This window comes from Aotus nancymaae, unplaced genomic scaffold (genome assembly GCF_030222135.1).
Source record: "Aotus nancymaae isolate 86718 unplaced genomic scaffold, 86718_ANA_hifiasm-v0.15.2.pri h1tg000020l, whole genome shotgun sequence".
NCBI lineage: Eukaryota > Metazoa > Chordata > Mammalia > Primates > Aotidae > Aotus > Aotus nancymaae.
In genome coordinates this window covers 51,403,754-51,416,159 of record NW_026988432.1, presented here as the reverse complement: position 1 = coordinate 51,416,159, position 12,406 = coordinate 51,403,754, and the positions used below count along the sequence as shown (strand labels likewise).

Genomic DNA, 12,406 nt, shown 5'->3' with positions numbered 1-12,406 from the left:
CCCAAAGTGCTGAGATTATAGGTGTGAGCCACTGCACCCAGCCAAAAGATTAACTTTCTCAGTTTCGGTAAGTATACCATAGATATGTAAGAGAAGAGATCTGTTCTTCAGAAATACACAGGATATATTTATAGAGGTGTGATGTCTCCCACTTTCTCTCAAATGATTTAGAAAGAAACTGCTAAAGGTGAGAGAGAAACAGAATAAAGTAAATGGCGAAAAATGTAAGCAACTAGTGAATCAGGTAAATGATATGCAAGTTCCTTGTATTATTTTTCTAATTTTTTCTGTAAGTTTGGAATTGTATGAAAATAAAAGTTGTTCCCTAAAAGCATATATAAACTATAAAATATATGTGCATGGCCAATATTTATATAAGCAACATTGATTCTCAAACTTCTGTGCCAGAAAATGTTTATGGGTTTTCCAAAAGAAAGATGATTCTGGGGCCTAATAAACTTGCTCACTATAATCCCTTTCTAAAGAGAAGAGCCACAATGCACTTTTAATAAAGAATCCTATTTAATGGATTTAATCCAACATTCCACAATAATCTGTTCAGAAAACCTTGTTAAAATAGAACACACTTTAAAATCTTATAAAAATATGAATATGTAGTGGAAAACAGTCAGAGAACCACTTGTCCAATAAACACATTTCCTATACTTGCTTAACTGAAGAAAGATTTGTGCTGGGAAAATAAGAGGCAGAGAGAGACGCACGCATACACACACATAGGAGTGGTGTCAGCTTCAAATAGGAGTAAATGATGTGTATCTTACAGACATCTATCTAAAATGCCCTACCCAGGCTCATATAATGCATTCCTGTAGGATATATTTAAAGGGAGTAAATATTTGGTAAGCTGAGTCTCAGTTTTACTTAGTCATTACATCGAACATGCTATGCAATATGTTACTTTAAATCTGACTCTTCCAAGGAACTGCACAGCAGAATAGCTTGCCAGCCATAATGAGTAACTGCTATGGGCCAGGTATTGTGCTAGGCTCAGATTATGCAAGAATAAATAAGACACAGTTTCAGTCATTAATCAGTTTTCAGTCTAATGAGTGAGATGGAAAAATGAACACACCCAGTGAGAACTGTGGTGCCCAAGTATAAGTATTGGACTTTATGGGAACACAAAAAAATGTGGCTAACTCAGACAGAGGGAAATCAGGAAAGGTTTCCTTCAGGAAGTAATGTCTAAGCTAACATATGTTAATTTCCCATGCTGTCTTTGAAAAGGTATTCAAAGGATTTTAAAAATATTATATTAGTCATCCAATATTCATGTTCTGCTCCTACATGGCATCATGTAAAAAAGAAATTTAAAAAGAAAATACACCGTAGCTATTAACATCTAGGTGCATTTCAAAATCTAAGAGGGCTGTGACACTGAGGTTACAAAATACACCCATTAGCTATTAACATCTAGGTGCATTTCAAAATCTAAGGACTGTGACACTGAGGTTACCCCAAACAACCATCTCAGAATTCTTTCAAAAGCGCCTCTAGACTTAGCTAGGTATAGGAATAAAATAATTAGAGGAGAAAAACACATAAAGGAACAAACCGAAAAAATCAGAAATAGAACAGTACAAGAAGACAAAAAAGTGTTAAGTATTGTTTACCTGTCAGTTGACATTGATTAATCTTGTGTTCTGTGATATCGCTCAGCGATTCAAACACCTGGAGGCAGCTGTCACAGCTGTGCACAGCTTCGTCTTCCAACTCCTCCCCGTCTTCCGGCCTCTTCTTACAATCTAGTGCCTCTCCATCTTCAGTCTTGTCTTCAAGTTTACAGTTGGGGTCTGAAAGAAAATCAACACTGTAAGTATGGGGTTTAAAGACAGGTTCTTTTAAAGTAACTCTTAATCTTCTTGCTACCAAAAACAGAAACACCATTTTCCTTGAAGTTACAACAGGAGGGCTTCATTGCAGATTTATTACAGGAGAATCAAAAGTGAGCCTCTCCTAAAATTATTCAGTTAGTGATTATCAAAGGACTTCTTCCTTTTCCCCACCATGTTGCCCTTTTCCTATCTCTCCCAACAAGTCACTCGTCCGCTCTTAAGATTGACTTTGCCATTTTTCATAGCCCTTTAGTTTTTGCTTAAGAGAGAGAGATAAACCACTTTTAAAATTTAAGTCTCCAATGCAAAAGGAAGAATACCCACTGTGCTGAAGAATGAACTCTTTTTCTGCTAAATATACTCTTTCAAGAGGAATTACCAGAATTAGCCAAAAGTCTAGAATAATCTAAGCTAATTACCATAGGCACAAAATTAACCTTTACTTATAAACTGGTCAAAACATACAGCTACTCCATTATTTGTTAGACAGTGATAGCAAAACAAGCTCTATCACATAGCAAAACATTCTGACAAACGCAAACTCTAAAGTGTAAATTTATGTCTCTTGTTTTCAAAAATATCCAAAGAAGTGAAATAAGATATACGAAAAACAATTATAAATAATAAAATCAACAACTTGAGTTGGCATTATCAATGTTGTAAAGCTAATTGTTGTGAAAACTAAGAATAGTTCCATTTAACCCTAAAAATGATACACAAACAGCAGGGAGAGGTGGGGCTGCGGGATTGGGGGGGAAGCAAGTGGAATGCTTTCACTTATAGCTCAATAAATGCTTTTTGATTAGTTACGCTGTCCTTTGACTCATTTCCTCCCAAAGAGGGAGGAAGAAAACTGTGTGGGGATGGGGCAGGAGAGTATCTCTTTGGGGGAAATTAAGATAATAGGATAATACAATCAGTGACTGAATTTATGGGTCACTGATTTTCAGTAACAGAAAGTCCTCCAAAGTCATAAACTATATCTCAAAATATAGTAAAATGAAACTAGAGATTTCTATTTTCTGTAAGGCGTTGACTAGTCAATGAAGTGGTTACAAAAGAACTGTATCAAGATACCTAAGAAATACAAATGTATTATCTGTAGCCACATTTTATATGACTGCAATATTACTGTTAATGGCTACAATAAATATGGCAATTTAAATATAAATATATTTAATTTTTTTAATTTTGCTTTTTAGAGATGGGTCTCACTAGGTTGCCCAAGTGGTAGTGCAGTGGCTATTCATAGGCACTATCACAGCTCACTGCAGCCTCCAACTCCTGGTCTCAAGCAATCCTCCTGCCTCAGCCTCCCAAGTAAATGGGACCACAGGCACATACTGCCATGCCCAGCTATTTAATATTTTTAATATTTCATTAAATGTTCCAATCAACAATCCGCAGAATCAAAATTAACAAAGTATTTATCAAAAAAGTCCATAAATGCCACTGCACCACTCTGAGAGTGCTTTCTGCTATCTTGCACATAGCACGTTTCTATGAATGCTTCTTCTACCAGTCACTTATACTCCCTTTTTTGTCTGGAAGTTGTTCTAAAGCCTTTCTTCACATCTGCAATAAACATAACTATATCACCACCCTTCCAATGATTCACATATGCCAAAATCAACTTATATCACAATGTATCTGATAATCTCTTGGGTTTTTAAAAAAAGCAAAATTCCCATCTCAAAGGGCATATAGTTTTGTTTGTTGGGGTTTTTTCAAAAAGAACACACTGTTTAAGTATTTTTTTTTTTCCCAAAAAGAACACACAATTGGTAAATTGGTAATTTGGGTTGATTTGCCATCTGGAAAATTATTATCTCAACATTCTACACAGTGCCCATTTCCGTATACCAGGATTTAGACTGCTCATTCCTGGGGGTAGTAATCACAGAGCTTTTGCATTTGTCTTGCACTTTGCCCAGCACAGTTTTGTATCCAGGTGAGTGCTTAGTAAATACTATTTAGTGATGGCGAGAAGAGGAAGGAGAAAAAAATAGAGAGTACCTTTAAAAGTCCTTTACTGCTATTTTTTCTGTAAACAGAAACAGACCAGTTACCTCCAAAGTAAAAAGCATTTGCATGCCTACAGTTTCCAAAGCTGAAACTATAGGACCCACCACATTTAGGTTTGCTTCTCTCAAATATTTCATCTGGGGCTTCAGATACAACAAATGGCAATGATTCAAAGATCTCCAACAAACTAAAAACAAGTGGTGAAATACTGCCAAACTAGACAGCAATTCAGGAAAATAAATAACTGTCCCAACTATGGCAAACTGACCCCAACGCCATTAAAACACTTATTGGAAGGCAGCATGCACTCCTGAATACTCTCGGTTGTTTGGCATAAGTTTCCAGTTTCTCAAAAAAACTGATAGCGCTCAGGGAAATGTCGATGATAGGTCTGAATTTTAATATGAGCATTTAAATGCCACACATCCAGTTTGCAGACCTGTTTGTTTTTAAATAAGGAGACTCTGTGAATACTTTAAGTACTATACAGAGAAAAGTGATAAAAACTCACTTTCCTTATTATTCAAGAATATGGACACTTTCCATGAATCCAGTATCAAAAATACAAACATAGAAGAATACATGATGTTTTTGCTCTTAAAAGCTGAAGAATGACCCCAGTCCATGCTTCCATCACTGTGACTAGTTATTAAAACGAGGGTCATTTTAAGACTAATAAAAAATGTTTTTGCTTCCACTTCTGCATTTGCAGATAGAACCCTTCAGGGACTGAAGCCAGTCAAGCTTATTCACTTCTGCTGCAACTTTAGGATGCATGCTCCAGCCAACTGGCGAATTTGTTTTTAGGTCAACACTTAAGAGGGACCCTCTGGGAGGCGGGTTCGATTATAGCCTATGATGCCTTGGTGTAATGAGTACTGGAATCTCAGTCTCTCTCCTTGTAAGATTTTCCCAACCTCCACTTTCACGAAAAATTCTTTTTTGCCTATTCAAAAGATGTGTTTATTTGTGCTACGGTTTGCATCCCTAATGCCAGTTGATGTAGGAAGATTCTAGAAAGCTTACACTGTCAACCATTTCTTTCCCACAGGTGGCTACACTTCAATAATTGCACATGGCCTTAGTGATGTAGTTTTTAAAAAGTCCTTTGAGATTCAATCATAAAAAATAATTGTATTACTCAGCTAGCCATTCAAACCTCTGACTTCAACCTAAGGGGTTATAAATACAAGGTCCATGCCTCTAAGTACTGCCCTGCCCCCAGCACCACTGCAGGAAGGATCATTGTTCTTCCAACTCCATTGTTGTGCTATAAACCCACGGCAAAGGGTGATCTTTTCAAATATCCCTATAGTCTCTACACTGCAACCACAAACTGTGTCATAGCTGCAGGCACCATTCTCTTTCCCCCTGCCCTAAATGATGCTGCCCAAATATGTTGCATTCAACACAAATGATCTCACCTCCTCAACCAACTTGCTACCTCATCCTTTGAAAAGGGTGATATGGGACACTGGATTTATATCATTCTGACTGGATAAAATGCTGAATTTTGGAACACAGGCATAACTATTATTACAAAAGTAAGTGGCAGCTTTCTGGTTCCAATTTTATTAACATTACTTACAAATAGGAATTTAAAAGAGGCAGTCTTTTCCCTGATTATGTTCTCTGGCAGGTGGTTCTTTTCTTTGTCTCATCCTCCTCTTCATAAGAATTGTTATTGCTATAACTTGGTTTAATAAAATTACAACTGTGGGGAAAATGAAAAATTGCACTGGCTTAAAAGTGTTGGAGGCAATAAACCCATGGACTTCAATTAATTTCAAGTGTGGGATCAGTTTAAGGCCAACCAGCAGAAATTCTATTCTGTCCATGTAAAAATGAGGTTTCACCACATTTACTTTTTATAACCTATATAAAAGTCAAGTAAAAGTAATGAATATCTAAAAGCCATCTCAGTGGACTGGCAAAGACTATCTGTATTCTTGAAACTCATCTTACATATTTCTCTCTGTGCAACAAGGATCCCATGCCTGATCAAAGCTAAAATGTCAAACTACTGAGAAAACAGCCCAATTTCCAATCCATTTCGCTGCCTCAAAATGGACCTCCTTCCAAGCCACTTTTGCATGGAAAAGCACTGGCAAAAGAAAGAAAAACTAAGAGATCATGTGGTTATAATTATTACCAGGCAAGGAATATTTCTGCAGCTCAGTGGTAAAGTAAAACTCTGTCGCTCTCTGCTCCCAATAGTGTCCATCGCAAAACAACTGCCTCATTAAATCTCTGCAGTAAGATTAATATGCCGTAGCTGCACTACATTTATAACTTGGTACTCTATAAAAAGCACATTTAATGGTAAGAGCCAGAGCCTAGATACAAAGTATTACTATAAAAACTTCTGGCAGCAAGTACACAGTGCAGGCCCTCTGTTCCTCTTGCAGGAGATATAAATGAGGCTTTTCCTGGTTAATTCCAAGCATGAAGCTCTACCTTAAAAACCAGAGTCAGTTTTTATGAGAGTGGCAGAAACACAAGATTCTGAGGACGATGTAAATATGAATGCAAGAAGATTACTTAACAACTAAGACTGGCAAGAGATGAATGAACCCAAAATACTCCACTTACATACACACACAAACTTAAAACTGGACCACTTCCTAACAGTTTGTTCTCTGATCATAGCCAGCTCTTCACCAAATTAAACAGCTATGGCATAAATTACTCAACCTTAAGTCAACCCACACAGTGCCCAGTGAGTTCAAGAAACTACCAACTAAAAAATACATATTGCCTTTAAAAAAAAAAAAAAAAAAAAATCTTAGCTTCACTATGATGACCATGACCTTCAGGATCTTAATAGCCTAAAAGTATTAAAAAATAAAAATAAAAAATTAAGGAAAAAGTGGTCCCAAAAGTAAAAATGAAGAGTTTTTGAGACTTTAGAAAGCTGTCCGAGTTCTTTCAAGGATATTGTCTGAAAACAAAAAAAAAAATTATAACCCATCGTTACATATTCAGGAATTCTATGCTAAATAAGTAAACAAATAATTCAGATGAATGCATTCTATACCAAAATCTCCCCAAATCACTGCAAATGATGTACCTCAGGTTAACAAGCATCTTGTGCTAACTGTAATTAACTGTCTAATGATGTTGTATTTAAAGTTCATGTGTGTACACACAACTAGTCTTCTAGGTTTAGTGACATATTTAGAAGTACCACACCTAAAAAGAAAATCAGGGAGTATCTGTTTAAAATAAACCATGTCTGAAAGCACTCCTCCCCTACAAGTATGTTCAAATCATAATTCCTGATTTATGTTTATACTTTTTAAGACCAGAGGAAAAAGTTACCTTCAGGCTACAAAGAGTTAACAAGAAGCAGAAAGCCTTCCTGGTTTTCAAAAACCAAAGGGCGGGATCATTATTTTGTGCTTTCTGGGCTCTAGATACGCATTCTAACTTCAAATCCCATAAGACGAAAACAGATTTAGGGGAAATAAATCGCACACTGTTATAAAATGGCAAGCAGGCTCTAATGAAGGAAGGCAGCATTGCCAGACTGTGCAGCCGTCTGTCCCGCACTCGCCTGCTGGTCTGCTGCCTCATTTTTTTTATTACTGTCAACTAAAGGTAAACAAACAAACAAAACACAAACAAAAACAAAAGCAATCTATGGGGTGGCTAAGGGCTGAGCATCCCCGGAACCACATCGGCCTCAGCTTAGCAGGATTGTGATGGGCATCCCAGACAGAGACCTGGCTGGGCACCAACCAGTCCAAAGAGCTCCCGTGGTCATGGATGAGAATGTGTTCCTTTTACTTTTTCTGCAATGTTTATTTTCTAACCACTCTATTCTCTGAAAGTTATTAAATTGCTTTACAGAAGAAAAAAAAGGAACCTGTCATCTATCTGTTCTTTCCTTTGTCTATAAAATCTTCTCAGACAGAATGATCTCTGCATTAAACAAAGTCGCACTGTTGAAGTTTAGGCTTTCTGTGGTTTTGCTTGATTGTTCTACAGGTCTATCACAGTCCTTAAAGACCAAAGAGAAATATCACAGATGTACTGTTATCAAGGAGAACATGTCAATCGTGAATTTATTACCACTGTCTACAGTGAAATTCCTTGAAGGAGGAGGCTGAATGGGAAGAAATTAGCCTTAGGGGAGGTTAAACACACACACACTACACACACACACACTCACTTGCACACTTTGCAACAAAAGTTTCTCCTCTTCCAATCAGAAAGATCTACCCAAGTTTCTTTCTTCCATTATTATTCCCCTTTATCTTTAACATGAAATTTAATAAAAGAAAAATAAAATAGAAGAAAGCAACTTCAGTACTCCAACTTTAATATAAAGAGTAGTTTGTAATTATTTACTAACATATTCCTACCTTAAAGTCATTTAACTTCACAATGAATTACTATGGCTGCCTTGGCACAACTTCAGTAAGCAAACATTTTTTGAACACCTATGTGGTTAACAGCCAGTTGATTAAGTCCCTGGAGATACAACATCTAAATTCCTATCCCAAGAAGTTTGCAATCTGCTGCAGCTTCCCAAGTGGTGGGTCAAAAGCAGGTTCAAGTGTTTTGGGATACTGATCCTTTCAGCCCTCAAGGTGACCAGGCACAGCTTGTGGTGACTGGACACTGCAAGTCTCTCTTCCCTGGCCTTGAGTGGTTTTGCCCATTTACCCAAGTTTGCCATTTGAAACTTACTTTTCTGCATATGTCATTTCATGAGAAGGGCTGACAGGCACAGGATGAGAGAGAGAAGAGTAAGTCAACGACTACAGCAAGAGGGATAAGTACTCAGAGGGGCATCTATTCAGGGCAGGGAAATTCCACCCCAAGAAGAGCAGCTTGGACTAAATTTTAAAGACTACATAGCACTGAGAACAAGAACACAGCTCTTCAGGCAACAGAAACACAGGTAAGGCCATAGATACGTAAAACAACATGATGCCTTCAAAGAAATGCAAGTACCTGTGTTGCTATTCAAATGGTGAGGGCTGGACAGACTGGAAAAACAGTGGGGCAACAGCAGAGACCAGGCTGGAAAAGCGGCTAGAGCACGAAGGAACTAATGTGAGCGGAACATCCAGATGTTAACCTCACTGCTATCCAAAATCACTGATGGATTTTAAGTAGGGGAGTGAATGATCTGGTTGATATTTTACAAAGATGCTCCACTGGTAATTGAGAAGATGGCACGGACAAAGATCAGACCTGGAAGCGAAGAGACCAATCCAGAGGCTACAAGATAAACCAGGAAGGAAGTAAAGTGAAAACTAAGTCAATGGCAGAAAGGAAATAATGGTTCTGGGAGCCACTATGGAAACAGGACCTGGGTCGATGGTGAGCAGAGGAAAGTGGAGAGCTGTCTCAGTGTTTGCCAGGCACTAGGCTTGGTGGAGCCATTCCTAGACAGGAGCATGCTTTTCCCACTATCTTCACATCCAGGTTTTGTCTTTTACCCATATTCTCACTTACCTAAATAGTGACAAAGAGGTGTCAAAGCTGGAGAAAATCTGGGCAGAAAAATCACACCACCTAACTTTTTTTCTTTTTTTTTTTGAGACGGAGTTTCGCTCTTGTTACCCAGGCTGGAGTGCAATAGCGGGATCTCCGCTCACTGCAACCTCCGCCTCTGGGGTTCAGGCAATTCTCCTGCCTCAGCCTCCTGAGTAGCTGGGATTACAGGCATGCACCACCATGCCCAGCTAATTTTTTGTATTTTTAGTAGAGACGGGGTTTCACCATGTTGACCAGGATGGTCTCGATCTCTTGACCTCGTGATCCACCCGCCTCGGCCTCCCAAAGTGCTGGGATTACAGGCGTGAGCCACCGTGCCCAGCCCACCACCTCACTTTTTAACCTAGTACCAGAGGTTTGCAGGGGCCCCAGTGACACTTCTCAGGACTTGAAAGATCTCTGGTAAGACTCCTTTTACTTTTTGGCCTTATTTCAAACACACAATGCTGAAGAAGTATAAAATTAAACTGAAAACCAAAAAAGACACTGATTCTAATATCCCTTTCTTATTTCTTCTTTAAAAATATCATTACCCATTCGTTGAACTAAGTTAACACAATTTCACTTGCAGTTCATGATTCTTTTCATAAGACAAAGTCAAAACACCAGATGACTACTTTTAATAACGTAAAACCCAAATACATTTAAAATGCTTGTTTTAAAAGGTGCACATGGCCTTTTCCTAAAAGAGAATATGGTAAGGAACTACCAAGAATGTGACAGGGCAGCAGGGGAAAGAGATGAAACAAGGCTAAAATGGGTACACAAACTCAAAATCACCTAATAAAGGAAGAAAAAAGTACCCTGCCAAAGCTTTTTCTAGATGAAGGGCTTAAAGTAAAACACCCAATGTCTTTTTGTAATCTTGTTGTTTTTCTTTTGTTTTGCTTTGGCATGAGCCTTTCCTCTTGCCAGATTTGAAATGCCTCACTCTTCCAACTACCCTGATGCCTTCAGATTCAACAAGGACACATTGGAATCTCATGTAGTCTCTAACCTCCTGCAAAAAGAAACAAAACCAGCTTCTGTAGGTCCATGCTCAATCTTAAACCAAGCCTCAAAGACCCCTTTCCTCCATTTTACATGAGAAAGATACTACACACAAATATTTTTAATATCCAGCTAATCAAGTACTAATTTCTCAATAGCAAAGCAACTTTAAAACTACTTAAAAAAAATCCACTCTGGAGAAAAACAAATTATTTGAAACATTTATGTGTAGTCTTTAGTACATAATGACCAGGTATGCTGAAAACCGCTTCTCAGACAAGACAGCTGCAATAACAAATAAAACCAATTTTTGAACCTAGGATTTAGACATTTGGACATTTGGGAAAGAGTCTAGCTCCTCTTTACTAAATAAGTCTATATAGCCTTCCTAGCACAGCTAGAAAGCATTAGTTCCCCCAAGCAAAGAAAAATCTGGGGCCAAATGCCTTAGTATTAGCAGTATCATACTAATACTCACACCAACTGTTTGTATTTTTTCAGCTGTTTTAGATACTGCCAATCAAACTGCAGCATTTCTGAATTGGACACCTAAAGTTAATATCTCAACAATTACTGAAGCATTAGCTTAGGGGGAAAGTGTTTTGTTCGGATCAAGAAACACTGGCTTGCTGCAATCTAACAATACTCACCTTCACATTTTGAGAAGGTAAACCCAACCTCATTCACAAAAATCAACACAATATTATCACTCAATTCTCTTTACTAGTGACTTTGGACTTGCTTTTTTCTTTTTTTTTGTTTTTCTTTTCTTCTTTTTTTAATTTAGGAAGTTCCTCTCCTTAACTGCAATTATATTATTTGAAAGACAAGGTCAATTGGATTTATCTAAAGTTTGTCAATTAATCACAACATTTTGGGCATTTAATATTCCACTGAACAGATTCATTTCACCCAGGAACATGAAAAAGTGTTGAGTTTTTTTCTTTCTTTCTCCCCCTTCAGCAGCTCCAAATGGGTTCTCAAACTGGGACTCAAACTGCCATTAAAATAAAGAGAAAAATAATTTGAAAACAGATTATTTTCTTTTCTTTTCTAGCTAACACATAAGTGGAAAATCCACATTTGTAAGAAATGATCCCATTTAGGAAGATAAGAAAGCACTTTCAAAACAACTGCTTTGGTAACATGATAACTTAGGAAAAGAGAAATTTTAAAAAAAAGAAAAATCCTATAAAATAAGGCACAAATTTGTATAATGAAAGATCAGAGCAAAAAAAAAAAAAAAAACTGAGGCTGTGATTTATGCCTTTTGAGCTATGATAAACTACAAGAAAATTTATGTATAATTGAAAAAAAGGAATTCGTCTTCCCCTAGTTGGTCTAATAAATTTTAAAATACATGCAACCCTAAATGTCTAAGTTTCCTTCAGCCCAATAAACAAAACAAGAAAAGCCACACAACCAAAAATAAACTATAAAAATAGATCATTATTGATTTAGTACCATTTCTGTAACACATTCCTTAAGGAATCTGAAACAAAGGAAATAGAAGAGCATCATTTGTTTTAAACTTTTCAACTGCCCTTCTCATTTCCTAGGACACAAAAATAATTCCTTAGGTGTCCACGTGAGTTTAATGTTTTTCTTTAGTTTTAACACAATCTCTCCAAAAGCCAGGTTTTAAAAATGTACTTTTTCTTACAGAATGACCACCTCACCAAATGTGCATTCAATCTGCATGTATCTGCAGACAAGTAATAAAGACACCAGTGCCATTAGCATAATCAATACACAATTTACAGAGCGACGCAGATAGAGTTAAAAGTGAATGTGTACACCATTATCATAGTAACTATAAATTAATAGTTGTTTGTGGACATATGTTCCCAATTATATTGTTTTAATCTTGACTTGTCAGGATAATGTGACCATATATTATATATTTTATAGTTTTTATGTATATAATGTAGCATAGACATATATAATACAAATATATATATGCATATATACATATATACTATAGAATATATATTTTAAAGCATAATGCTATATGTAAACATATT

At 36.9% G+C, this 12,406-nt stretch overlaps 1 protein-coding gene across 3 annotated transcripts in view; it reads right to left on the bottom strand.

The window, feature by feature from the left end:
* The window catches only part of ZNF521 (zinc finger protein 521), a 294,256-nt gene that overhangs the window by 262,213 nt on the left and 19,637 nt on the right, over positions 1-12,406 (bottom strand). For all 3 annotated transcript variants that reach the window (XM_021673901.2, XM_021673903.2, XM_021673902.2), the window contains one exon: positions 1,635-1,814. In XM_021673901.2, coding sequence (XP_021529576.1) covers positions 1,635-1,814 — 180 coding nt within the window. The remainder of the gene's footprint in view (positions 1-1,634; positions 1,815-12,406) is intronic.